The sequence below is a fragment of the Lontra canadensis genome, unplaced genomic scaffold, assembly GCF_010015895.1.
Source record: "Lontra canadensis isolate GAN:19392208 unplaced genomic scaffold, GSC_riverotter_1.0 scaffold94, whole genome shotgun sequence".
NCBI classification, from domain to species: domain Eukaryota; kingdom Metazoa; phylum Chordata; class Mammalia; order Carnivora; family Mustelidae; genus Lontra; species Lontra canadensis.
The window spans coordinates 6,146,803-6,174,017 of NW_022631088.1; the positions used below are offsets into that span (position 1 = coordinate 6,146,803).

The 27,215-nt window shown below is 61.0% G+C and overlaps 1 protein-coding gene across 2 annotated transcripts in view; it reads right to left on the reverse strand.

Annotated features, from left to right (window-relative positions):
* Nucleotides 1–27,215, reverse strand: part of CEMIP (cell migration inducing hyaluronidase 1) — a 127,299-nt gene that overhangs the window by 7,738 nt on the left and 92,346 nt on the right. For both annotated transcript variants that reach the window (XM_032836810.1, XM_032836811.1), the window contains exons 12-24: nucleotides 24,061–24,236; nucleotides 22,335–22,544; nucleotides 14,522–14,727; nucleotides 13,774–13,843; nucleotides 12,946–13,074; nucleotides 10,828–10,913; nucleotides 9,838–9,969; nucleotides 8,907–8,942; nucleotides 8,671–8,826; nucleotides 5,903–6,083; nucleotides 4,599–4,814; nucleotides 1,497–1,708; nucleotides 573–758 (exon numbers count right to left, since the gene is read on the reverse strand). In XM_032836810.1, the coding sequence (XP_032692701.1) occupies nucleotides 573–758; nucleotides 1,497–1,708; nucleotides 4,599–4,814; nucleotides 5,903–6,083; nucleotides 8,671–8,826; nucleotides 8,907–8,942; nucleotides 9,838–9,969; nucleotides 10,828–10,913; nucleotides 12,946–13,074; nucleotides 13,774–13,843; nucleotides 14,522–14,727; nucleotides 22,335–22,544; nucleotides 24,061–24,236 (1,996 nt within the window). The remainder of the gene's footprint in view (nucleotides 1–572; nucleotides 759–1,496; nucleotides 1,709–4,598; nucleotides 4,815–5,902; nucleotides 6,084–8,670; nucleotides 8,827–8,906; nucleotides 8,943–9,837; nucleotides 9,970–10,827; nucleotides 10,914–12,945; nucleotides 13,075–13,773; nucleotides 13,844–14,521; nucleotides 14,728–22,334; nucleotides 22,545–24,060; nucleotides 24,237–27,215) is intronic.

Genomic DNA, 27,215 nt, shown 5'->3' on the forward strand with positions numbered 1-27,215 from the left:
CTGGCGACAGCCTCAGGCTTCGGAGGTGTGAGCATTCCTGAGATGTCAGATGTCCTCTCTTTTTAGGGGAGGGGACCAAATATCTCCCTGATCGCCGTGGAGAGACGGTCGATCCCTGACGTATGTACCGAGTGGAACCTGGGGCCATTCACCACAGGGCGGGGGGCTTTGGGAACGGATAGGCCCGTGTCCAGCCGTGCCCAGTGACCCCCCGGGCAGGCCACTGCTGATCCCTCTCCATCCCTCCTCATCCACCTCCCTCTGGACAAGGGATCATGTCATCTGCTCCCGCCAGCCTGTGAGGACTGGAGGTAACACACCGCATCTCTGTTCTAAGATTCATTGCTGTCACTTTGCTCCCGGAACAAGCACATTTGCTACAACCCCCATGTGTGTTTCACGGAATGTTGGTTTTACCCCCAAGCTTGGCCGCTTGGAAGATGCCATGGGCCACTGAACCGAAGTCCCCAGCAAAGCATTTTACGCCCCGGCTGGGAACTCGATGGTGGCTCTGGGGCCTGCCAGAAGGGCCGGTGGAGGGGGGCACATGGGGCCACGTGGGGGCTCCTCACCCTGAGTCCTCATCCCAGTAGTAATGGCTCCTGCCCGGGAAGCTCTGCTGCACCTTGTCCATCTGCAAGGTGCGCGTGAAGGTGCCCGTCTTGGACGTCTGCTTTAGCAAGCGATTGTGCACGTCTGAGAGGATGGAAAAGGTGGTGCCTCGGGGGTAGCAGAACCCCACGCGGATCCAGTCGCCCCTGAAGACAGAAGGAAGGTCAGGTTCTGACCAGGGACGTCCGGGGCCCCAGAGTGTCTGGGGCAGGGCCTGGAGAGAGACGGAGCCAGCCTCCCCCAGACGGCACCTCCGTTTCTGCAACGGAGGTCATTGCCACATTGGGGTCTGTGCAGAGTACACGGGGCGGGAGGGCTCACTGGGCACCTCCCAGGCCTGCACTGGGATGCTCCACTGAGAGCAGAAAGACGCTTCTCATCTGGTTGTTGTCACGGAGTCCAGGATCGGGAGGATGGGGCTCAGCCCCTGGCCCAGCCCGATCTCGGGGCCCACTCCTGTCTTGGGGTGTTGTTTTCCACATCTGACGTCTGTCTCCGAGGGACACAGGGACCATGTTCCCAGAAAGCGTGCGAGCCTACATCTGTGAGGCCAGATCCTGAGCAACATGCTGTTCCGTCCCCTCTCCTGGTGGCCCTGGGAGGTGACACCAGCCCCAGCTCCTCGATGGGGCAGAGCAACAGACAGCCCCCATTGGAGCCCACGCTGCACCCGAGGCCAGCCATGCCCACAGTGGGGGGCTCAGCCCGGGTCTCTGACCCCTCACTACTGGCTGCTCTCAGCCCCTGTAGAAGCGTCCTTCTGCAGGCTGACTCCGGCTGGCCTGGGGTCCCGGGTGTTTGTGGGGAGATGAGCTCACTGTAGCCCCGAGATCCAGGGGAGCAGCCGCCCCCGGTCACGCAGCTTCCGGCCAGTGTCCACTCACTTGTTGAAGTTGATGAGCCAGATGATGAGCTCGGCGGGGGCCGCCTGGTCCCAGTGCACGGTGTAGCCCTTCCGCAGCGCCACGACCGGCTGGTACTGCTGGTAGTGGGCGCTCCGGGTCAGGGCGCCCTCCAGGTAGAGGGGCCGGCCCGGGAACTCATTCTTGACGATCTTCATCCGAAGGTTGCTGGTCTTGTAGGCCTGGATGTACATCTTCTCAAACCCAAAAAGGAAACACATCAGGACAATTACGAGGACAGTTCCAAGAGCGTCTGGCTAACATCTGACTACAGCCCCCACTTTCAAAGGACCCTTTTAAGGATGCATGAAACGACGGCCAAATAAGGGGGTGTATCTTCCTGCTCGGGGTGCGCGATCTGGCTAAGGCTCCTTATTCCGGAAACCCTAGTGGACACAGGGGAGGGCTGGCTTCAGAGTCGCTCGGCAAACCTAAAGCAACCGGAGGGGGGTGGGGTTGGGGGGGCGGAGACGTTGTAGAGTCCCGCTGCGAACACCGCTCCCTTCCCCAGCGACCTTCCTGCCTGCATGGAGAGACAGCCAGGGGTGTTGCTGCTTCTCCCTCACTTTCTGGGGTCCAGCTTGTGCGTCCATCCCCGTGTCACCACGCCCTGCACCCATCAGTGGCATCTCACTCCAGAGAATGCACAGAAGGTCCCGGGGACCCGAGAGCCCACTTGCCATGGGCCAGCCTCAGCGTCAGACACGGTGTCCTGCATTCTCAAGGTGACATCCCCGTGGCCGTGGCCAGCACAGCCACAAGCCGCTGTGAACGTGGAGGGGAGGAGTTATCTCCCCTCCGGTTATGCTGTCCCCAAAACAGAGGGGGAAGCCTCAGCATGGCCCGCAGCTCGGCACTCAGGAGAACCACAAGTTCAAGGGAAGACAAAGCTGCAGAGGGAAGGGAGGGGCTCACGAGCACGGACGGGGAAGGTGCCGATGACTGCCAGGCAAGCGCTAACAATCTGGGCGTTTCTGCACAAAGACAAGCCACGCGGGGGAAAGAGGGGGTGGGAGGCTCCACACGGGGCGGCGAGCAGTGCCCACAGTGTGGGCACCAGAGTCCAGGCTTCCGTCACCTTCTAACTCCTCAGTGAGATTTCTAACGACCCCACCCAGCCGTAAACTCTGACCCCGCCTCCCGGCGCGCCTTCCCTAAATGGTCGGGGCCACGGCTCCCCCCAGCCGTGCATTCTTCACCCTGAGCAGCGGCAGGAGCCTCTCCAGATCCTTCCACAGGCCCACCTCCCCCCGGGCTCTCTCTCCAGCAGTCTGGGAGGCGGGTGCCATTCTCTGGCTCGGGCTCCTGTCTGCACCCAGCTTTCCCGGCCCACAGTCCTTCCCCACACCTCTAACCAGTCCGCAGCCCCACACTCCCAGCCCCTCTTCCCGCCCTTAGGCTCTCTGCGGGGCCCCCTCCTCGGGCCACTGTCCGGCCTCACCTTCTATCCACCAAACATCCAGACTTCCTGCCTGAGCCCGGCCCTGTCTTCCTGCCGGCCTCCAGCACCCCCACCTCCGTGGGCCCACCCGGCCACGGGGCCCCTTCCCCTCTCTGGCACCAGCTCCCTGTCCCATCTGTCCTGGACCCCAGACCTCCAGCCAGCTCCTTTCTTACCAGACCCATTCCTGATGCCCACAGCGCCTGCCCGCACAGTGGCCCTGAGGACAACCTCCTTCCTTCACGCTTGTGTCCTGTCCGCCCGGGGGCCATCGGGCTCGCTGGGCTCCCCCTACTTTCACACCTTCATTCTCTTGGGCCTGTCCCCTCATTTAGTCACCATTCAGTCACATAGTAGCTAACGGCAGCATCATAATAGCCAACGAAGATTTTTGGTTCTACCGTGTTCTCTGTGCCATTCCATACAGCAGCCAGTGGCCACCGGGCACTGGAAGCATGACCAGCGTGGCCGAGGACCTGAATTATAAATTTTATTTTAATTAACTTAAATTTCAAACCAAAGTCCGTGTAGAATAGTTTCCCACTATTGGTAGGACTGGCTTTCACTTTGTTGAAAGCTTATATCCAAATGGGAGTGGGTTCTAAGTACAAAATGGTCCTGGATTTTAAAAGATTTAGAACAGGAAGACAAATATAGAGATGCTAAGTGCCTTACTAATGATTTTTACATATTGTTTACATGTTGAGATGAAAGTATTCTGAGTATGCTGTTAAAATCCACTATTAAATATTAAAATGGGGGGACACCTGGGTGGCTCAGTTGGTTAAGCCTCTGCCTTCAGCTCAGGTCATGATCCCAGCAGCCTGGGATAGAGCCCTGCATCGGGCTCTCTGCTCAGCGGGGAGCCTGCTTCCCCCTCTCTCTCTGCCTGCCTCTCTGCCTGCTTGTGATCTCTGTCTGTCAAATAAATAAATAAAATCTTTAAAAAAATTAAAATTGGGGGGTTGGGTGTCTCAGTCATTAAGCATCTGCCTTTGGCTCAGGTCATGATCCTGGAGTCCTGGGTTCGAGCCCCATGTCAGGCTCCCTGCTCAGTGGGGAGCCTGCTTCTCCCTCTCCCCACACCCGACTCTCAGTGTCTTTCTCTCTCTCTCGGATAAATAAAATCTTTTAAAAATTATTAAAATAATTTCCCATTTCTTTTTCCTTTTTGACATGACTTCTGGAAAATTTAAGACCAACGTGTGGTCTGCATTATGGTTCTGGTGGTCGGGGCTGATGGAGCCCCTTCTACCCATATGTCATACAAACCCGCACCCGCAGCCTCATGAAGGAGGCTCAGCCATCCCCCCACTTCACAGAGCAGGACGCCGAGGCTCCCAGCCCCGGGGAGCGGGCTTCACGTCTGCCCACATCTTCACGCCAACTTGAAGCCCTGGGCCTGACTAAGTCCAAGCCCTTGACCTCAGGGTGCCCCCTCCTGGGCATCCTGCTTTCCGCCTACGCAGCGTTTCCACTTTGACTTTCTGAAAATTCTACCGGAGGAGGAGAGAGAAAAGAAAAACGAGAGGAGAGACACCCAAATCTCCTGCTCGGCCGGAGAAAGGCCTGCGGGAGGCACGCACTCCTGCTCGTCATGGGACAGGGTGGGGACGGGTGACCCCAGGGACAGGCCTCCCCACCTGTGCATAGTGCCCGCTGCAGATGGCCCCTCTCCAGTCGGGGACGTTGATGCAGTCGGGGTGCCGGACCAGCCAGTTGTCATCCTTGGTGAGGTAGGACCCTGGGTACTCGGACACAGAGCCGTCGACATCGTGGAACAGCGACGTCTTATCTCCATCCATGTCCAGCTGGTTGAACCAGGGCCCGGGCTCTCCAAAGAACACTCTGGAAGTAATCTAAACAGAGCCCAGGGAAGTGAGGCCGGGCCAGGGGTGACCGGGAAACGGCGGCTGTCATTGGGCCAGGGAGGTTTCCGGTTTCCACTGACGTGACACCCCAGCCAAACCCAAGACGCTCTCAGACGCTGTGGGAGGCCTCACGGCTGACCTCACGGCTGACCTCACGGAGGGAGCCAGACACAGCCAGATGCTGAGTGGCCTCAGCTCTGGACCCAGCATGGCCGTTTGGCCTCTGCTCACGGGAGGCCGGGCTACTGCGGGTGACCCTGGAGAGTGCCCTGATGTGTGAGCGGAGGGGATGCAGGAGCGTGTGTGTGAGAGGCTGTGTGTGCACGCGCTGTTTCGGGAAGACGGTCTCCCAACACCGGCCGTGGAGGTCTCCGGGACCGACCTCTCCCAGGCCTCAGCGGCCTGAGTAAAGAAGTGAAGTGGCAAGTTTCCCTCCTCCCTCAGTCGGCCAGTGCAGGGCAGACAGGCAAAGGGCAGGCCCAGAGGAGGACCAGGAGGAGCAGGAGGAAGAGGAAAGTTCTGGCGGGTCCATAACCCAGAGAAAATGGCCCACCTGGCCTTACCCAGCCTCAAAGAGCAGGCACTGTCCTGCCCTCCTCACCCCCAGCTACTCGCCGGCGCCTGTCCACATCCCAGGGGGACCCGGTTCACGGTGCGGGGAGAGATGAGCAGAAGGTCTTTAGCAAAGAAGGCCTTGGGAACCCTGGGATTTTAGATTAGTTATACCCACTCAGGTGGCCCTGTCGTGAGACTCAGTAGTAGGTCAAGACCAAGGCCTTTGGAGGAACAGCCTCAGGCCCTTGAGTCTGGCCAGAGCCCCTGCACAGGCCCTGGCGGGGGGATGGCGGGGTGAGGGCAAGCGGGCACTGATGCAGCCGGGCTTGACCTGTGGGGCAACCTACGCTTGTACTTTTCCAGTCTGGATGCCGACAGGCTGGGACGGGGCCCAGCCTGTTTGGAGGAAGTTGTTCACTCCCTGTGGTGGTGGCCACGGCTCAAACTCCAGCCCCAGGGGACCTGTGAATCACCGCCTGAAGTCTGGGTTTGCTGGGAGCCTGCCCCAGCGCCGCACTCACCGGGACGTCTTCGAAGGCGATGTCGGTCACGTTGTTATGGGGGCAGCTCTGCCAAGCGTTGTTCAGCCGGAAGGCCAGGGCGCTGGTGTGCCGGCCCTCCAGGGCTGCAAACTTGCGGAAAGTGCAGTTCTGGATGCTGACGGGGCCGTCATAGAACTGAATTCCTCGGATCGGGAAGTTCCTGTGGAGTTCGGGAAGTCAGATGGCAGGCCGGCTGCCATGTTGTACCACGACGTTGTGCGCACCCTCCAAGGTGGATGGAAACAGAGACTCCCCGGGTAAACCGTGCCTGGCCCCCACGTCCAGCGACTCCTCACTGCAGGGCACTAGTGACTCAGTAATTAGTTCGCTGAGAAAGCATTCACAGATGCAGAAGACGTCCATAAACGATAGCCAGACGACTTACTGGATGGAGGGAGCAGGGGAGGGAGGGATGGAAGGATGGATGGTGGAAGGATGCATGGAAGGAAGGTAGGAAGGAAGGAAGGATGCATGGGTGGATGGATGGATGGATGGTGGATGGAAGGAAGGACGGAGAGATGGAAAGATGGAAGGATGGATGAAGAATGGATATCTGTTTAGTTGCTGGCTTGGGGTTTGGGGAATTATCCTTTATTTAAATATTTCCCCCAGTTTTTTCGTCCTGTGAAGAGTCACTGGGTAAATGCTGTGAGCACTGCTACAGAATGCCAGTGTTATGTCCCTTAGGAGGCGAGAGCCATTAGTCATTATCGCCTTCGTCTCAGTTGCCATAATTTAATCAGATTAAAACCCAGATGAGTTTCCTCTGAGTAAGCCTTTCGATTGCAAGTCTCTGGGGTCTGGGACAGAATGGAAGGCGATGGTAATGCATGAGATAACTGTGCGTAACCTTCCCAGCACCCCTTGTGGAGACGCAGCTCCCCCGCCGGGGGCAACAGTATGGAGCTGCCAGTGGACCCCAGGAAGGCCCCTTTCCAGGCCTCGGGGAAAGGACGGGGTGGAGGCCACCTGCTCAGAGGGGAGGCAGAAGGGACCAGAGAATGGGCCACTTGCCCCGGCAGAGGGCAGGGGCTGTCTGGGCACCTGGTGCCCAGCCTAAGCTTGTTCCTTCTTTGAGCCCAGTTGGTTCACTTTTACTGGTGTCTCTGCCTCTGGGCTGGGCCCCTCCTTCCACAGCCGGCACGAAGGAGGGAGGGCAGCAGGAGGGAATAAACACCGAGAAGGTCCCCAGGGAGAGGCCGTACTCCACAGTGCCCTGTCCTCCACCCCGGTGGCTCCCCGAGGAAAGCCCTGATCATGCCAGTCTTGGCCGGCGCCGTCATGGGCCCCAAGGACTTCCTGCACTTCTGCACCTGCAGAAGGAGTCGATTAGCGTCAGGGCCTGGAGCTGCGGTTCTTGTGGGCGCCTCCGTGCGCGGTTCCGGGTCGTGCGCCCCGGGGACCGGCCGTCCGTGCTAGCCGCGCACAGAGCGTGTGCTCATTTCCTCCTGAGCCCAGCCCAGTCCCATTCAGGACGCGTCCCCGCGACGGGGAGGGCACAGTCCCCGCTCGTGAAGGCGCTGCGGGGAACCTGCCTGCTTTGGCAGACCCGTCAGGCCTCCATAACAAACTCAGCCCCGGCATTATCAGGACATTCTGGCCCTGGGAAGCCGGTAACCCGCAGCAAAGCCACCCCAAACATGCAGAGGCCGACTTGCTCATAAAAATGACCCGAAGGGACGGGTGCCGCCCTTAGACCAGACAAAAACAAGGGCTTCCTGACGGCCTGTGCCCGCGGGGCCGGAGTTCCGTCCGCAAAGTCCTCGCGAAGGCCACACCCACTGCAGTGGGAGCTTCAGGCTGTGTCCGGCCCGTAGAGGCAGGAATCACATTTCCTGGGAGAAAGGGAAGATGCTCAGGGAGCCAGAGGGGCCCTTGGAACTCCGCGAGCGGGGCCCCTGTGCTGCGGGCCGGCTCCGAGCCTTGCTGTCTGGTTCAGATTCACGTTTGAGCAGAATCACCATCAGATGGACGCCCCCGCCCCCCACTTGCTCCATGAGGCTCCCTGAGGAACTGGCCACGTCCCTTGCGTCCCTTTGCTCTCTGAGCCGGTCAGCTCTCAAGGTCACCCCCTCCTCCAACCGCTTCTTTGTCCTCGTCCCCACTCTGTGCGAACTCCACGTGCAACCGACTGCCCGCCCATGGCCCCTCAGCACAGCCCTACAATTCTGCGGGGGAACGAGCCTGGCCTCTAGGAATTTCTTCCTGCACTAACTCGTTCAAACCCCCAGGGCCCAGGGGAATGAGTTTCGTCTTGAATGGCCCTGGCAGCCCCGAGGAGGTGTGACAACACCTCCCAAGCTGTTCCCCCGAGCGAGATCTCGTCTCCCATCGAAGCTCCCCGTCTGTGTGCGACACGGCCTCGGGTTCTGTCCCCTTCCTGGTCATTCCCCATGGGCCTGAGTCTATCTGTCCCCACCCTCAGAAGGATGACGGAGATGAAGGAGCCGTGGTCGCTGAGCTGGACACTGAATGCCACTAATGTGTTCCCAGAACCACGCTGTGTTCCGATCGACACGTGGCCCCGTGGACAGGTCTCCCACACTGTATTTTTATTTAAATTCCTTTCTCCTGTGCTTGATTTCACCCCGCTGCCAGCTAACGCCTTTGGATTGAGTGATCTTTCTGCCGGGTCACAGACAGAGGACCTGGCCGCCAGCAGGTGGAAATCACCAGCATCATTCTCTCCACTGCTGCCACGTAGCACAAGCCACACAACAGGGAAGCCGCTAAGGCTGCAAACCTACTGGCCTATGGGGAGGGTCCTCCCGCTGTGGTCCAGGCCGCCGGGGCCCCAGATCCTGTTGTCCATCATCTCCGTCCCCACGTTGCCACTCTCGCCAACAAACAGGCTGTTCTTTATCTCCTGCTTGGAGCCGTCGTCGTACGGGAAGGTCCCACCGCTGTAGGGAGAAGGTGTCTGGGCTGAACTGTCCAGAGTGGCTTCCCATGGAGGGCTCAGCACAATGACGTCTGCCCTTACCTGGCCAGGGTCAGGCCGATGCCATTGTCAGCAAACCTGGGGACAAGAGCGGACAGTCAGAGCCTGCCCTCACTGCACACTCGGGGAAGCCTTGCAAGAAAGGACTGTTCCCTGTCTCTAGTTGTGCACCGTGGACACTGTGTGGGGAAGGAGGCACGGGCTGTGCTGAGGGAGCTGGGGGCTCTCCCGCTCAGTGTCTGCTTGCAAAGATGGGGCTCAGCGTTTGGGGCCACACTGCCCCTCAGCAGCACACACCAGGCTCCGTGAGCCGCCTCCTGCCTCCCGTCCCCACCTGTGACTCCAGGGCTAAGCATGAGGTTGGACTTCGGAGGACCTTGCCTCCCTCGGAGGGCCACCCTCGGGGCATCCGGTAAAGGTGGTTCCAGCTCCCCAGCCCCAGCAAGAAGGACAGACAGATGCCAAACTTCCCAGGGGTCAGGCAGTGCTGGGAAGGGGGTGGACCCACGGTCACAGTTACGCTGTGGCCACGCTTCCGAGTCCTGCAAGTTGTGATTTCAAGCCCCAGTTCCACCACTTGCTTGTTGGTCACTAAACTCAGCCTCGGTTTACCGTCTCCCAAATGGAGGTGATCATTTGTATCTTCGAGAAGCACGGTGACAAAGGCAACCAGGACTCAGGGCACGGCAGGGGCCCAGAGCGTGCGGCTGCGTCCCTCCTCCCTTTTCTCACTGACCGGCTCTGGGGCTGAGAGAACCTCACCCAGGGGTTGCTCGGTGACCCTGAGCACCTGCGTACGCTGTTTTTAGGGGGCCTGAGAGGACACTGCTGGCCAGGGGGCCTATGCCGCTGCCTTGTGAGGGACCAGAAGGCCAAAGCCCACGTGCCTGTTCCTCCCCACCCTGCTCTCCTCTCCCCCGTGTGGGGAGACATCAGCCCCTCCCTGTCCCAGACCCCACGGCTCTCTCCTCACCGACAGCTGTCCAGCCACACGTCCCCGCCACGCAGCCAGGCCCCGTGGTCCTGGTTCTTATAGGCGGTGAAATGTCGGATGATGGCAGGCTCCCGGGGCTTCAGCGGGTCGGCATCCTGGTGAGGGCTGTACCTGGAGCACACCGTGGGGAGGGCACAGGTGGCCGGGTTGGGGGGCTGCTGAGCAGAGCCCTTCTGGCTAAGTTTCCCCTTATGCACAGTGGCAGGAAGGCGCCGAGGAGGCCGCTGCCAGGTCCCATTCCCTGGGCTCTGGCACAAAGCTTTGGAGCCTGTCACAGAAGCCACGTGGGCTGAGGAACCCCCACCCCATGCAGGCCAGGGCGGGTCACGGTGCAGAGGGAAGTCCAGCCGGCCAGACGCGATCCCTGCGTGCGGTATGGCCCCCAGGGCTGGGAATGCCCGGCTCCCCACCGACAGGGGACTCTCGACCTCACGCCTGCTCCGGGCTCAGCTCCTGGGCTGCACGCGGGGCTCGGTGGCGTCCAGACCGGCAGATGCCGCCATCCACGTTATCACGGCGCCAAGCCACTCGCTGTGAAGCAGGCCAAGTACCTCGGCCTCTTTCAAGGGCACTGAGCTGTCTAGTGACCTTGAGGTTTTGAAAGCACCTTTGGAAAGTGGCCTCCTGGCCTCCGGCTGAGCTCAGTCCCATCCCAAGAGCCCAGGGGTGCAATTCTCCCCGACTTCTCTCTTCCCCTGTAGCTCCCGGCCCAACCGGCCAACGGACCAGGTCATGGCTGTGGCTGAGGGACCCAGGAACCTCTAGAGATTTCTATCTCCCTTCCACGGCTATAGCCGAAGCCAACTTCAGACTTTGCCCCGCTCAGGTTTTCACCACGCTACCCCAGCAGCTGGCTCCAGGCCCAGGACGGAGAGTGCTCACCGGCTACCCGATGAGTGAGTGAGTGGAGAGAACAGAGGTGGGTCAGCAGGTCAGGAGGGAGTGCGTGCGTCCCCAGAGGGTGACTACCTGGCAGAGATGATAGAGAGGAAGGGCCTCTTGTCCTTGGCAGAGGCCTCCGTAGTCTTGACCCCGTTGTCTATGATCATGCCAGCCTGCGGGGAGGGGACAGTCAGGGACACGGTCACTTCCACTTCCAGGCTGAGGCACCTCCTCAGGCCCCCCCTCACCACTCGCTCTTGCACGCTCCAGTAAAACCGGCGGGCTGTCGGGATGCATGAACAGAGCTAAGGGGTCTGTGGAGAGGGAGGTGAGCAGCTCGTACGGCTTGGCTTTGCTCAGAGCAAATCCGGAATAAGGCATCCTCCTGGAGGTGTGCATGAGGAAGCTAAGGTCTGGAGGGTTACGTGTCTCGTCCAGGGTCACACAGCTAAGTCCGGGCCCAGAACTCACTTTGCTTTGGGCAGTTAAAAGCCTGGGCCCCATGTCAAGGATGACAGGCACACACTCCTGGGAAACGTGTCTGCAGAGACTTAGAGGAACTGCTGAATGAGGTCTTGTCTCCCCGCAAGAGGCAGGGGTCTGGGGTCCTCCCGCAGCTCTGCCTGGGCTCCTGCCTGACTCAAGGGCAGAACCTGCATTCCTATTTGGCCCTGAAGGTGTTTATGTGGTCAGTCCTGGGCGCACGGGAGTCGGGCCTCCCAGTGCCGGGGCCTCCTGGCCTCCTGGGAAGGCCCAAACCCAGGCTCCCTTCTCCAGTAACCGGAGGCCACTCTGGTTAGTGCATTCTTAAGTCAGGGTGTCGTGAGTCGGAAGACGAAGGGCCAGATCCCCAGCTGCTTGCTCATGAGCCATGACCTTCGCCCCCCAAGCCCCAGCTGTGGCCTGCGTTAAGACAGGCTAAGAACACTGATATCAGAGGACGGTGAAAGGCTCAGTGTTGGCCCCGGACCATCACTCCAGACTAGGACCCTCACCCAAGGGGAGCAGGGGCGGGGCTCATGGGGGGCACCACGCCCAGGACTCCATCCAATCAGTGGAGCTCGCGATTCCTCACCCTGCCCATCCCCCACCTGTGCCCGTGAGTCCCTGCCTACCTCCTGTCCTGCTCACAGCCCCCTGTTTCGAAAGTCCCCTATCCTGGCGCTACCTGGCCCAGTGTCCAGCTCAGGGGAAGGCTTCTCGAGGAAGGGGTCCCGACAAGCAGCCAGCACAGCCTGTCCCCTGCTCGGCCGACCCCCGCCCTGTACCCTTGACCTCTATGCCATTCCTGTATAGCCCAGGACAGCCTCAGGAACCCCTCCTCTGTCAAGGGGACGTTGCTGCCTCCTCGTCTCTACTCTCTGTCCCAAGAGACTCGTCCTGCTTGGCCTCTGGGCCCCAATGCTACCCAGTCCCCTCTGCTGCCCCAAGCTGGCAGGCCCCTCTCCCACCCCACGGCAGGTATAAGCCCTGGCCGGCTCCAAGAGGATTCCCTTCTCCACAGTAATCCCCTGCAGGAGGTTTTTTCTCTCCATCCTGATGCATCCATCCCCTCTGGGGCTCGGCTTTCTCATCTGTCCCAGTAGGGGCTGGACCAGAAGTTCAGCCTCCCCCATTGCATACTGCACCAGCCCCCCAAGTCCACCTCTGCACCCCCGGGTGCTCCCTCTGGTCTCAGCCTGGCTCCCCCGCTCTGTGACCCATGGCTCCATCCTTGCTGCTGTCCCGGGTGGGCATCCTCGACACAGTGGGAGTCCCAGCCCTCCTTCCTGGCACCCAGTGTGGTTCTAGACTAGGGCCTTCTGTTTCCCACCTGCCTCTCGGCTCTGCATGGACGGAGCAGCCCACCTCTGGGAACAAAGCAGCAGGATCGGAGGGAAGGACGAACACGTTGCCTCCACCCTCCTTCAGAACCGGCTCCTGGTGCTCCCTAGCTGGCAGGTCAGGCTACGCCTTCAGGGTCAGGCACCCCTTGCTGCTTCTAGCTCTGACCAGAGGCTAAGGCAGGGCCAAGGAAGGAACAGCCGTGGGACACTCTCGCTAAGAACGGCAGGAGCCCAGGAGGCTTTGCTTTTCTGCAGACGGGCTCTAGGAACACGGTGGCCGTGGGCCGCAGCCAGCAGGCTGTCCCAGCTCTGATGACCTGCAGGCCCGGGAGGGAGGACGGCCAGGCTGGCCGGGGAGGTGGGGTCTGGAGAGACTCACCCGGTAGTTGGAATGTGCTCGGTTGTTATGAAATTTTCCCAGCGGAATGTGCTCTGAATAGCCTGGGGGGTACATCCCCTCCGAGGGGCCTGTGGGCACGTGGTGGAAGATGAACCAGAACCCGGTCTCCTGTTGGAGGGGTGCGGGGGGAGCCACAGAGGTCAGCTCCGCAGGCTGCTCGCTGGGGCCGCAGAATGGCCCGACAGGGGCAGGACCCAGCATGACCGCGGATCGGGCCCCCTGCCGCCCCTCCCCAAACCACTGGCTCAGGGTCCGTGATGCTCCTGACTCTTCCCTTTCAATGTGCAGCTCTGGATACTGAGGCCCAGAGACGGCACCTGACCCCTCGGGTCCCATGGATGCTAAGTGGCAGGGAGGAGTGGGTGAGAGCAAGGCTGTGTAAACAGTTGGCAGGGAGGAGTGGGTGAGAGCAAGGCTGTGTGGACAGAACACTGCGTTGGAATCCCATGCGTGCCCCTGGGCACGTTCGCCTCCCTGCGCTGGCTTCCCTGCCCAGCAGGTGGAAGGGACAGGCCCCTGCCTCGTAGGGTTGATGCACGAATTACACTATTTCAGCTGAGAGCACTGGTGAGCGGAGCCGAGAGCACTGGTGGGCGGGGCACAGCGCCAAGCCACACCCATTTCCATGGAATAATCAGTTATTTCAGTAAAGTGCTCTGATCCCCGTATGGTAAAGGTACAGGGGCCATTGCTCAAAGCCAAGTCCACAGGACCCCTTCGTCCCAGCTGAACCTGACCTGGGGCTCCTTCCCCCTCCCTGCCGCCTGGTTTACTTCCTGCCGAAGAATAAGGGGTCATTCTGCTCACCTCGGAGCCCGCGGCCGCACAGTTCATGAGGTTGTTGTTGGGGTTGGCCATCCAGAAGGTGGACACCGCACTGCGGGGGTGGGGCAGAGACCGCATGACGTCACCCAGTGGCTGCTGGCTGCCCTGCCCCCCACCCGAGGCATGAGAAACCCTTAGCCCGCTGTGAAACCCGGTTCACTCGTGCGAGGGCTTCCACGTCTCGAGGGCTCGCAGTTCAAAGGGGGCACGGGGTTCGCTGAGGTGGAGGCCGTTGGTGGCTGAAGTCGGAGCCTGGCTCTCCAACAAGGAGAAGCCCCCAGTGCCCCAGACAGGGGCTGATACTCAGGGAGAGGCCCGCAAGGGAAGGCTGACCACACGGGCAGTCCTATCTGTCTCCAAATGGGAGAGGACGCCTCGTGCCCACGGGTACCCACTGGGGCTCCCGGGGGGTAGCCCACGGCCTCGCAGAGGAGGCCACGGGACGTCGGGGGAAGCCTGAGGATGAAAACAGTGGTTCTCTGTGGACAGGAATGATGGCCACGGGCAAGCAGAGAAGGAGGGAGTAGACAGCAGGCCCTCCGTGGCCTCCGTGGCCTCGGCTGAGAGACTGAGGGCAGTAGGGGGCTAAGGCTGGGAGGCACAAGCCACTTAGAAGCCCCAGGGTGCAGAGGTCAGAGGCCTGGCCAGGGCGGGTGAGTGAATGCCTGCTCGCAGGGCCCTCCGGGGCGCGGGCCTGCGGTGGCCTGTGGCGGGAGGGGGAGGCACTCACTTGCAGTCCTGCCGGGGCTTGGGGATGTAGCCTGGGTAGGAGTCTTCTGTGATGGTCTTGCACATCTTGCTGTCACGGTCTGAGGGGAGGAGGGTTCCCGACTTGACGAGGAGGCCCAGACAGTGGTCAAAGGTGTTCCGTTCCTCTGGCCCGTCTTCCGTGAAGAAGCAATGGCCCAGAGAGTTATAGCCCACCACGTCCTTGACCTGCGGGGATCAAGACCGGGGGCCTCTCACACAGCGTCCCGGTGTTCCCGAGCCTAGCCGTTTGTTCTGCAAAAGTGACAGGGCACGGGTGGCACCCCAGGTCCCGTGAGGAACCCCGCTGGCTTGGGGAGGGGCCTGGCACAGTTGCGCGGCCTGGGGGCTGGGACGGGGACTTCAAAGCCCCTTCCAGCATAGGGTGGGGCAGGGACAAAGTGTGAGAGGTGGGGCCCACGCAGGCAAGAGCACCCCAGGGACACAGCTTACAAGGAGGAACTGCACAGAACCCAGCCCACGGGAAGGGGCGGTGGGACGGCTTCCCCTGGGGGGCGGCATCTGAGCCCGGCAGGCTGTGCCCTCCCCATGGCCCACGATGCACATTGGGCGACATCTGCAACCTTCGGGACAAGAGCCAGAGCCGGCTGCAGACTCCAGCTCCTCCACGTCCTGGAATCCCGGAGTCAGTGGGGGAAGCAGACGCTGAGAGCGTGGGGCACCGTCCCAGCAGCACATCCCAGCAGCCCGGGGACTTGTCTCCCTCACCCCGTCACAGGTGAGGGACTCCCACTCCACAATCTCTGAAGCCCCTTCTGGGTCTGAACCCCACGAGCACATCAGTCTCAGAACTAAAAAGTCCTTATGGGCTCTCTGGCCTGAGCTGCCTCCCTCTCCAAGGCCAGACGGCCCATGAGCACCCCGGACACACGGGCATGGTGCTTCTATTTGAATGCCCCAGAGACGGGATGCTCACTACCTCACTACGTCCTCTGTCCACGGCAGAGCACTGACGATGGCAAGAAATGCCCACTGAACGTCACAAAATCTCGACCCTCACCCTAGGACATCAGTTCGATCCGCATGGATTACGCAACTACCAGCAAGCCAGGCCCCGGAACATCCAGACCCCATCCCAAAACAGCTCCCCATCAGTACCGTTAACACTTCAGGGAGCCATCCCGTCCCTTGTGGGACGTTTAACGGCATTCTGGGCTTCTGTCCTCACCACAAGTCAGCAGCATTCCTCAGTGTGACAACAAAAATGTCTCAGACACTCACTGCCAAGCACTCCCCCAGGTTGGGGGTGGCACAGTTCCCTCTGGCGGGGACGCACAGATCCCGGGTGAGCACCCCAGCTACCCCCAGACTCCTCCCTAGGACAGAGCCTGCCTGCTCCAATCTCCAGACAGCCACATTCTAGAAGCATCCGGAACCGGGACCCTTCACGTCCTTTTCATCCTGCTGAAGTCTTACACAATTCTAGAATACTTGGTTTGGGTTTTTGGCTTTGTTTGGTTTTTAGAGCTAAGGAAACAGACTCAGGGAAATGAAGTGATGTGCCCAAGGTCGTGCCACCCATGTGTTCAAAGCCAGGCAGGGCTGGGACCCCCACTTTCTCACTGTGTCCATTCGCCCCACAGGGGAGGATCCAAACACACAGGCCGCCTTGTTCCAGGCCAGCTGTGTTCCCTCCACGTCCCTCCCTGATCCTTGGTCATTGGCAAGGGCGTGATCTCGAGTCCTGTTCTGTCCCTCACTGAGGAGTGAGTAAACACCAGAGCCATCCGATGGGGCGGCCTCCTTTTGTCCCAGTCAGCTGGGAAAGCGGCTTATAAACAGCCTGAAAAGACAAGCAGGGAGGAAGCGGGGGCTGCTGGGGCCAGCGGGGATGGCTTCGAGCAAATCCCAGGCCGCCACTTACAGAGGAGGACACTGCTGCCCGGAGCGGGGCCGTGGGGGGTCCCAGCGAGCTCATGAACCCAGAGCCGGAGCCGTGTTCACACCCAGGCCTCCCGCCTCCTGCCCATGGCTCTTTCAGAATCCAAAGCGCCCACTTTCCCCGCTGTCCCGACCACACCCCACGTGGCCCTTCTCTGAAGACACGGGGATGAGAGATGAGTCAGGGACGCTCATTCTAACCAACGCCCCGGGAAGAGATTCCCTTCAAGACCCTCGAGGTATACGCGGGAGAAAAGTCCCCACCGAAAGGAGTAACAAGAACTAGGCTTTGTGGGGTGTCAAATGTGTTACAGACGTTCTCGCGTTTAGTTCCTGCCACGGTGTGGTTCCCTTCCGCCTTCCGACCGGATTCTCCAGCCGCCGATTCTGTTCTATTCTGTTCTACCAGTGGTCAACAGCCCCCAACGGAAACCATCCCTTTCGTCTTGTGCCTTCTCAGGGTGGGCGGGGTGGGCGGGGACGGCGCGGGCGCGGAGGGGACAGTGGAGGGAGGGGACAGCGCGGTGAGGTAGAGGAAGGGGCTGGGTGGGAGCAGAAGACACAAGTTCAAGCCTTGGCTCAGCCACAGACTTGCTGCACATTTCCCAGGCGCCCCTGGGGTGACAGGTGCCTTCTGAAAGCTGGCTCTTGGGTCTCTGATCCTTCTGCCTCAGAACATTTCCCAGAATTGAATATTTACACTGTGACACAGCCTGAGATGAGAGACAGACAGACGAATCTGTACCCCGTAGCCGCACGCCTAGACAACACGATACGGGTTTGCAGGGGACCAAGTCCCTGAGCGGCTAGCCCGCAGCCCGCACCCCGCTCTCAAGCGCAAATCACACCTTTCCCTCCCTTTGTCCGCACGTCACCCCTGAGGAGGGTTGGCAGTGCGAACAGGGATTCCCAGAAGCTGTTTCACTTCTGAGTACAGTTAGGTGGGGTCCCGGCATGAGATTACGAAGGAGGAAAGGGCTCAGCCCTCAGGGGCTGCTTCATCTGAAACGACCATGTAATTTATTGCCTGAACCCGGACATTATTTTAGAGGAAAGGAGGAAAGCTGTTAGTGACAACGCTGGGAAAAAGCGTAAAGTGGAGGGTTGTGTGCAGACCGACCTCCACCAGCGAGAAGAAACTGCCTCCACCTTCCCAGGTGAGTGTGACACCATCCAGACTAGCGAGAAATAGACCCCAGATACAATCAGACAGAAAGACGCATTTCCAGATTCTACCACTCACTTGGAGTTCTTCAAGCCACTGAAGAAAAGAACCTATTTTTGCCAAGTCTTAAGGAGTATGTGACCAGGCAGACAGGAGCCAAGAAGGGCAGTAGAGAACCAGGTCGCGCTCTGCCCGCCAGGAAGGACCGAGCCCTGGGAGGCAGCCCCAGAGAGGCATGAGCGGGAAGGGAGCCCAGGAAAGAGAGGCCTGGCGCCCATGGCCAGCGCTCCCCGAGCTGATGGGGAACGCACCTGCCCTCTTCCCCAGCGCACCGTTTCCCTGATCTGCCCGCAGAAGCCCCAGCCTGGCACACTTTGGGGGAAAGTGAGCGCTGCTGTCTGACTTCCTCATGGGGGCTCAGGCAGGAAGGATAATTGGGAGCAGCTATCGGAATCCAAAAGCCAGGGAGACTGAATTCGAGAAACCGGGAAACAGGGCCAACAGACTCCTGGCCCATGGTTCCCAGATCTGGGCGGGGAGAGAAGGCGCTGGGTGCCCGTTGTATAGGATAAGGGACCACAGCCATATCAGCAGGAGAAAGCTGTGGGACTGGTGTCTCCCTGAGGCTGGACGGTGGTGGGGGGGTGGGCTCCAGCCAGGTGTGGGGCCCCCAGACACCTTTGCACCAATGACCACACACTCTGAGCCGTGGACCAGGTGGGGAAGAAGGAAAGGATGGTTTTCTGCTCCCACCCACTCTTTGCCCTGAAAATGGAAGGTGTGGGGGAAGCAGCCAGAATCCATACCGGAGTCTTTCTACCTCCCTCAAAAGCTCTGGAACAGTCGCTGCTCCCAGGAGAGAGCAGGCAGGTCCCCTGCATCCCTCTTGCCTGCCCCACAGGTCAGAAACTCACAGAGATGCAGGGGGAGCCCGCCATGGGCCCCCGGCTGCCCGCCTGCGGGGACGGACAGGAGAGCCTTTCTCTGAGGGCCGGCTGCACCCCGCACTGGCCAGCATCCTGGGGCTTCTGTGGCGACCGCTGGGTTTCAAAGAAAGCACCACCACTGGGGTCAGTGTCCCGAGAGGCATCTCCCCAGCTCTGTTCCGTAGACGCGGCCGTCGCGTGAAGGGGGCTCCGCGGTTCCTCGGGTCTTGGCATCAAGAGGACAATCAGCATGTCAGTGTGGTCTAACCGCCGGCCTTGACTTTGTCAAGAGTGCAGGGCGGGTGAGAAGGACACGGAGGCAACGTTTGCGGAACTCCCGGGTCTACTCTGTGCGTACACAGGGGACAAGGGGACACGAGCTCGTGGAAGCAGGGAGGCTTCCCCAGGGCACAGGACGCAGAGAGGCCCGGGGATCCAACTACGACCCGCCAAAGCCGAGTTTGCCACATGTGTTCCCTGGCTTCGTCCTCCTCAAAGCCCTTGCAATGGGCTGTGTCCTCAACCTCATCTTGCCCAGCAGGGAAACTGAGGCTCAGGAAGTTTGGCTCGGCCCCCCAGAGTCCACACTGGCGGCATTAGAACACAGGCGGCTGGGACTCTGTCCGCTCAGCCCGGTGGCTCTGCGGACGCCTGCGGTCACTGCTGCTGAGCGAGGAAGGAGGCGGGGAGGAGGGGTGGCGGGTTCGTTGAGCAGGAGTTCCTGGGGCGCACAGTGGCCCTAACGGCCTCCTCTGGGCTGGGGAAGTAGACGCTGAGAGCCCCGCGTGTTCGTCGGCTCGGAGGGGAATGAGAACAGGTGTTGGCGGGAATGCCGCGCCCGGACTGCCCTCTCCAGAAGCAGGTGGGGAAGAGTGGTGAGAGGAGAGCAGGTGGGCAGCCCGGGCTGGGGTCGGGGGAGGAAGGAGGCTGTTTCCTAGGACGAGGGCCCCAGAGTCTGTCCACAGGCAGGGGGAAGCCCAGGCGTGGAGGGAGGGCCGGGGCCTCGGGCATGTGCAGACCTGGGACGGCCTGAGGGTAAAGGCATCCTCGACGCTACGGGCAGCTTCTGCCTTCTAAATCAGAGTCCGGTCTCCGTCTGTGCTCAGCCTCCTTCATCCCGCCAGCTGCAAACACCTTTCCAAACCAGCCCGGGCCGCTGCTAGATCCTTTAGGCCAGAGCGAGGGGAGCTAACGTCCACTACCGGCGGAGAGAGCCCAGCTCCCAGTGCTGTCCCTCTTCCCCCGAGGTGGAGCACGTGGCGGGGTGCCGATCTGAACCTCAGCTCTCCCCGGGCTGCGGCGCTCGGGGAAGGAGCGCACGCTCCCCGTTATCCTGCTGCCTCTTTGGCTCCGGGGCCCCAAGGCTTTCCCTTCACCCAGATGCTAAGCCGGGCCAACTGGTGTCACCTCGGAAGGGCCGCGTGGGTCTGTGGCTCCGGATGGCAGCCCAACAGCCTGGCCTGGCCGTCCGGCGGGGACCCGAGCTAAGTGCAGCAGGAGCCCTGCGTGGCCAGTGGGTTGAGGCGGCCGGCCGCTCAGCTAGGCCTAGTGAAGCCCGGCCTCTGGATGGCACCCGAGGAGCTGATGGACGCTCTCTCCCATTCTGCTGGTCAGTGTTGCCCAGCACCAGACAGAAGCATGGCCTTGGCATAGGGAGGGCAGTAAGATGTCGTCCAAGTCTCTGGCTCCGAAAATCTCTGGTGTGGGTGCAGCTGGCCTGTCGAGCAGCTCCAAGTGAGCGGTTCCGAGGGCCACTCCTGGCCTGCACTCGATCCTGGCCCCTGCCTGCCTGAGTCCCTGCCTGACCTGGGATCCGGCTCCCCCAGCCGCTTCCCGCCCTGCTTCCCCTGTGGGAGCCCGTTCCTCCAGCCAGGACCCCCGCCCGCGGCTCCCAGGAGACACAGCGCCACCAACGTGGCCAAACCCTTCTCGTTCTCCCCTTCTCACTGGGCAGCCACGAGAGTGGCCTGTCATGCCCTGCACCACACACTGGACAAAAGTGAATGTGAGAACGGCCGTGTGTCCACAGTGTGTGTGCATGTGTGTGTGCGCGTGTGTGTGCACGTATGTGTGCGTGCGTGTGTGTGTGCAACTGCCCTGAGAAGCAGATCGGCCTCTGCTCACACCAACACCGCTGCTGGGAGCCTTAACATCTGCCTCTTCCGTGAACGGGACGTGAAGGGCAACTAAAGTTCGATTAAGAACGAGCGCTTAGAGCAAGCAGAACTCCCAGACGCCGGCCTGTTATCTTTCTTAACTAATCCGCCGCTGTTCCTAGCTCAGCCATCACCCCGCCAGAGAACGCCCCCGAGGGTCTGCACGACATTGGTTCCGCACGCCACGCAGACCAGCAGAACAGCCCACACCCGCTCCCGGGGCCGCACCGTCCCGTGTGCACTCAACCGTGGGCTTTTACAGAGGAGAAAACAGACGTGAGAGGGAAAGTGACTGGCCCACAACCCACGACAGGTCCATGGCAGAAGTCAGATGGACACCCAGGCCCTGGAGGCCGAGCTCATGCTCTGTCTGATACCGCGCTCCCGGCCTTTCCCACCTGTCGTACACCTTGCTGTCTTTCTGCTTCCGCGAGAACACGTTCTCCTTTCCTCTTCCTTGAGCCCCAAACTGCCCCACGTTCTGCGATCATTCCAGCCACAGCCCTCCTGTCCCTGCCACGGAGAACTGGCCGGTTCCTGGTCAGTGCCCCAACGTGAGCCGGTGGGCAGGTGGCTGGCCTGGGGCTCCCTTTTGCCCCTACCCCTCACAGCCCCCTGAGGGGCTGCGACTCCCCACTTGGCCGAGGAGGACAGCAGAGGTGTGGGGATGTCCAACGATTTGCCCAAGACGCTCCAGCTCACAACCCGTGGGCCAAGCTCTGGAACCCGCGTGCTTCCGGATGAGGCCCCAGAGCTCTCCCCTCTCCTCTCAGTGGGCCTTTGAAGAGGCAGAGGACACACGCCCCCAGCCCCTGTGCCACACAGCCGTGTGGTCTGACCTGGCACCTCAGACCACTTTCCCAGAGAAGCCAAGAATCCAGAGTTCTATGGGAAATCACTTAATTTTTAGATGACGGGACCTAATTCAGATGTTTCTTCAAACACCACTGGAGGCAAAGAAAACAGCCCATCGCTGAATTCCGTGCACAGGCCCATCTGCGACATCTGGCTCTGAGTTCCTAGAGGATGTTAAGTTTAAAGAAAGGCTGGTTTGGTGTAAAATTATCAGTTTAGTGTAAAGATCATTGAGTGTTTCTTCATAAGCCAAACAAAACACAGTCTGGATCCTTCCACTTACAACATCCGGTTTCTAAAGTCTCTACAGGATATGAGTTTAGTTCATGTATTTATTTTTTTAGAGAGAGGGAGAGTGTGAGTGACAGACCGCGAAGGAGGGAGGTGAGTGGGAGGGGAGGGGAGAGACGCTCCAGCAGACTCCCCGCTGAGCACGGAGCCCAACGTGGGGCTCGATCCCACGACCCTGAGATCGTACCTGAGCCGAGATCAGAAGTCAGATGCTTAACCCACTGAGCCACCTGGAAACCCTGTAAGTTAGTTCCTTAACGAAGAACCAGCTGTGCACAGCCAGACAGGCCTCTGGCCCACAGGCCGCCTGGCTGACAAAGTCATGCCCCAGCAGGGTCTGCTCCGGAGGACGCTTGCTCTCAACTGACAACTTTCTGAACTCAAGGCCAAGGATGGTTCAACCCCCGGTGGCCCCAGACTAAACGTCCCGATCCAGACACCCATCCAGCGTGAAGCATTGGAGGAAGGGGATGTGAGGACGGGGGAGGGACGGGGGCTTACCAATAGGCCGTTGGAGCCGTGCACCGTGACGCAGCGAGAGAACGTGTGGTGGATGGAGAGCTCGCGGACGTACGTGGGCGGGTCGTAGCCTCCCTTCTCGTCCACATCGCCCGCCAAGTGGAAGTGGATGGGGTACTGCCCCACCAGTTGCTGCCCCATGTGCCTCAGCTCCACACCCTCCAGGTGCGCTGCCTTAAAGCCCAGTGCAAACTGCAAGAGGGGAGGCGAGGGGGCGAGGGTCAGAAGGGCTGGAGAGGTGCCCCCGAGCCCCTCACTGTGGCCGCGTCCCAAACATGCCCAGTGTCTCACTAATCCCTGCCTCAGCTGTGCAGAGAATCTAACATATGGTGCGCAGATGGGTTAGGGCCTCTGGCCCTCTCAACGCCCGGGCACCAAGGGCCTTTGGATAATGCACGGATGTTACGAGGCGGTGAACTGCTTGGAACAGCTGGGGCTGGCCTCCACTCCTGCCCTCCCTCCTAAGTGGCTGAGTGTCATGAGGAAGGGGGAGCCCCGAGATAAGCCAGGGAGAGGCTGGCATGAAGCCGGCCCCAGGAGGATGGGAATCCAGGGACAGCAGGAGCCTGTGCTCTGGCCCGCGGGCTGCAGGCCCTCCTGCTGGAAGGATGGGAACGTTGAGCCGGGAACCTCCATCCGCCCAGGATCCCAGGTGTGTGGACGAGCCGTGGGTGTCTCTACTCCAGGAACCCACTGTAAAAGCACAGTCTGGAAACGACTTCTGTCCGAAGCGGGGCTCAGCCTGCTGCTCCAAGAGTAGGAGGATCTTGAGGACACGCTAGCCGTCCTCCCCCGAACAGGTGTCGAGCGGAATGCCGCTCAGGTAAGGACATCCCAAGGACTCGTTGGGGCAGAGCGGGAAAAGGGCGCTGACGGCTCAGGGATTGCTCTCGGAATGGGAAACGGGCTCTGGTCCGCCGGGTCTCTGCACGGCCCTGGCCCCCCACCCCCAGAGCCTGACCAGGAACACGAGTGAGGGCTTCGGGAGGCCCTGGTGACTGGGGAGCCCTGCTGAGCACTCTGTGGGTCCCGCTCCTTCTTCAGTCAGAGCACCAGGAAGTCTTATCCTGACAGCACACGGCTGCGGCTTCAAGAGCGCCGTCCGCACGGAGCTCCGAGACACCCAGCGTCTATCAGCTGTGATTCTACGTCATGGAAAGCAACGGCCACATGAGGAGCGCTGGGGTGTCATGACGTTCGATATGCCGGGACACGGCGCGTTGGGTAGGGACGCGCGCGGGCAGGACTACCCCGTGAGTCAAATGCCAGGACGCCCGGAGTGCCCTTGCCCTGCAGGACCGCGCCGTGCCGTGCCCGTCCTTGCCTCCACTCTACCGGCAGGCTCACGGGTGCACTCAGCACTCCGACGTCCCGCTCGTCTCCCTGCCTGCGTTCGCGTCTGGGTTTTCATGGGTCCGTTGTAAGCGTGACTTGTGTGAGTGAAATGCTGGCTCTTCTGGGAGAGGACTGGGGTGAAACATTGCACAAGGGAGCGGGGCAGGGACGTGGCCAGAGCCATGGAGAGAGAGAGCCCAGGTGCCGTGTGAGCGGGGAGTGGACAGCCGGCCCCAAGGTGGCCCCCTCCTGTCTTCCGGCCAGGAGTCAACCGCCGGAACGGCACACTGGGTGGTGGGACTTGCCTTCCAGAAAGTCCCTGCACTTGGTCCTGGCTCCTGCTCCCGTCCCCTCCCCAACTGGGGTCCCATACCTTGATGTGGCCCCCGAAGGTGTCAAAGTCGAAGAAGTTGCAGACGTGGTTGCTGTAAGGGTAGCACCTGTCCTCCATCTCCCCCCGCACCACGATGTTCCGGCTCAGGAGCCCGACCTCAGCCCGCATGTCCACACCGTCTATCTCCTCCCCGATGTGCAGGTACAGCGGCTTCCCTAGGGCGGAAAGCGGGTGGGAAATCAGTGGCTGCATGTGTATCCGCATGTGCACGGTGGTCCCTGGGGCGCCCCCGGGTCCGTTTCATGGAAGAAGGAAGCCAGGGAAGTGCAATTCCTGAAAGAAGGGCCGGGATTCACAGCCCTGTGGACTTACGCCTGAAGCCCATGCAGAAATGGCTCTTTGTCCCCCAATATTGGTCCCCCCTTCTGCTTGCTGGTACCGGGGCCGCCTGTGTTTGAGCTCGACATATGCTCCCCAGAACCACGCTTCCCAGACTCCCCACTGGTGCGGTCACAGGACGAGCAGAAGCCTTGGGCGGCCCCCGTTCTCGCTCCTTCTCCGGACCAGAACGCCAGTGTGCCCTGGTGAGCCAGCCCTGAGGACAGGGTGCTCTCCCGTGTAGCCCGACCCCAGCCCCATCCCTTCCCAGAGTCTTAGGGCCCAGGACTCCCATAACTTCTCTTCTCCCTCTTACGGGTTCCTTATGTTCTGCCTCCAAACTCATCCAGATGTCCTATCCTTAAAAAATTATTGAAAGACCCTTCCACACAACTCAGCTGCCCTTTTAGCTAATGCCAGTCCCCTTTGTGCCGCTTGAGTCCCTGAACAAGTGACCTGGATTTGCCCCACTCCCTCTGTCAGCTCAAACCATCTGATTCCCCTCCAGCCCCATCCCTCTCCCCCCCACGGCAGGTGCACCCCAGGGATGGTGCAGGGGCGCAGGAGATGGGAGCTTTGGGACTGCTTCCTGGTCCCCAGTCTGCCCTTACACCAGCCCCAGATTCCTTCATGGAATAGGGAGACCTTGGCCTGCCTCTAAATGGGGCTCATCACCTGGGGGGGGGGCTGTGAAGAGTCCGGTTCCGCCCACGTTCTGACACTGACCAGGGGAGCATTTCGAACAAGTTCACTCTGCAGCCTGCTGGTTCCTCACCTGCTGGGGCTGCTGGCTCAGGCCGCCAAGCCTCATGGCTTCACGGTTTCGAGGTCCGGAAGCCGGGTGCCCTCTGGCTGCCCGTGTGGGAGCCCCTCCCTCCACCCCGGGTTGGTCTCCGCTCTGTGAGCGTCACTGTCGTGCCAGAGCTGTGGGCCTCCAGGCGGGTGGCGGGGACTAGAGTCTCTTGCGCAAAGAGATTTGCGTGGGTCTCTGAGAGACCTGGCCAGGCAGGGGGGCAGTGCAGACAGGAAACTGCGCCCGAGGCAGTGTCCGATCGCTGGTGAGGAAGGAGCCTTCCCTGCTCACCGGCTTCAAACGCCTGACGTCCAGCCATGGACGCACAGAGCTTGATCACAAAACCCCTGGCCTGCCCGGCCTTGTGCCTCTGAGTTTGCTGGACGCAGACCTTCTTTTCCTCAGAGGTGGACATCCCGACGGGCAGAAGACAGCACCCAGAAAAGCTTCAAAGGCTCCTCAACTCAGCAACACACCTCTCACTGTTCCCAGCGTGCAGAAGGACTCACCGGCCAACCGGTGCCCCAGAGGCCGCTCAGAGCTGCCCAGGAACCAGCCGGCGTGAGGGCTGGGCCCCCAAGGAGCCGGGTTCTGGGAGGGCCAGAATGGAGCGCGTTTCCTGCAGGGACGGACCCCGAGGCTTGAGCACAGGCGGGAAGATTTGGTGCAGAGAGCGTGGGCTCAGTGCTGCTGGCCACAGACAGGAGAGGAGCCCTGAGGGGCTCAGATCCCGTCTCCCAGCCTGCAGGACGCACAGGGCAAAACCCTGGGCTCTGCGGGCTTCTGTGTCATGGCTCCCGCGCCCACCTCTGCGGCAGCCTGAGCAGAGCACCCAGCCCTCCCTGAACGTGCCTTTGCTACTTCGCTTCTCCGCCTGCCTGCCTAGATGCCCTCCGGCTGGGCTGGCCCTGTCCACCCGGCCTGAGCAGCGGATGGCTTTGTCCTTCCAGATCCTGCTCCAGTGGCCAGGACAGCAGGCCTCCCTTCCAGGCACACATGCCCTGACATCCAGCCGCCCCTCGTGGCATGTACATTTTGGGGGTCGGTGCCCCCTTAAACTGTGGGGAATGGGCAGAATGCTGAACAGAGGGCCTTCCCCCGGGATCCCTGGTCCCCTTGAACACAGTGGGAGAGGGAGAAGAGAGGCTGCAGAGGACCGTGGCTCTGGATCCTGACTCAGATGATGGCTGCGAGTCCCCGCACACGTCACTGACGCTCCCCGAATCTCGGGCTCTCCTTCTGTAAAATCGAGCTGTTGCTAGCATGTGTCTCGAACGTAGCTATGCTTATGGACGGAGTTAATCCTTGGAATGAGCTTCGAACTGCCCCTGGCACGTGGCAGGGATGGGTGTGGCCCTAATGGCCCATGCAGCGACCACCGGCGCTGTCCTCAGGGGAGACGGGAGCCCAGGGCTCCCCCTACTGCCTCACAGCTCCGGGCTGCTCCATGCGGGGAGCGAAGACGGAGGGACTGTGTCTACCAGGCTCCCGTGAGCCGAGCGTGCAGGACCGGGCAGCCGAGAGCTGCGCGCCCAGTGTGTTCCCGCTGCCTCCTCCCCGCACCGTGGAGCCCGTAGAGGATCTTTACAAAACCCCAAGCGGGGCGATCGGTCCTGCTGCCGCGTTCATAGGCCACCATCCCCCAGACGGCTGCCTGGGGGGAGCTGCATGCCCTGCTCTCCCTCCCTCCCTTGCTTCCTGCAGCTCTGGGGCACGAGGGCCAACCAGGGAAGACCCCCAGATTGTCCTAAATAATCCAGGAAGGCCACTGTCATGGGGTGGGGCTCAGGCTGGAGGGTCCCAGAGAGGCTGTCTCAGCCACACAGCTCCCAGGTTCCTGGCCTGGGCCAGTCGTCTTTGAGCAGAGACCCTGCAGAGGACGGAGTGGGACAGGGAGCCTGGGAGCTGGGGAGCTCGGAGTTTGAATCCTGGCTCCAGTCGGCCACACAGACTTGCCTGGTCTACACCAGCTCGCCCTCCTAGGACGGCTGAGGTGCAGGAGATGCTCTACGGTGTGCCGTCC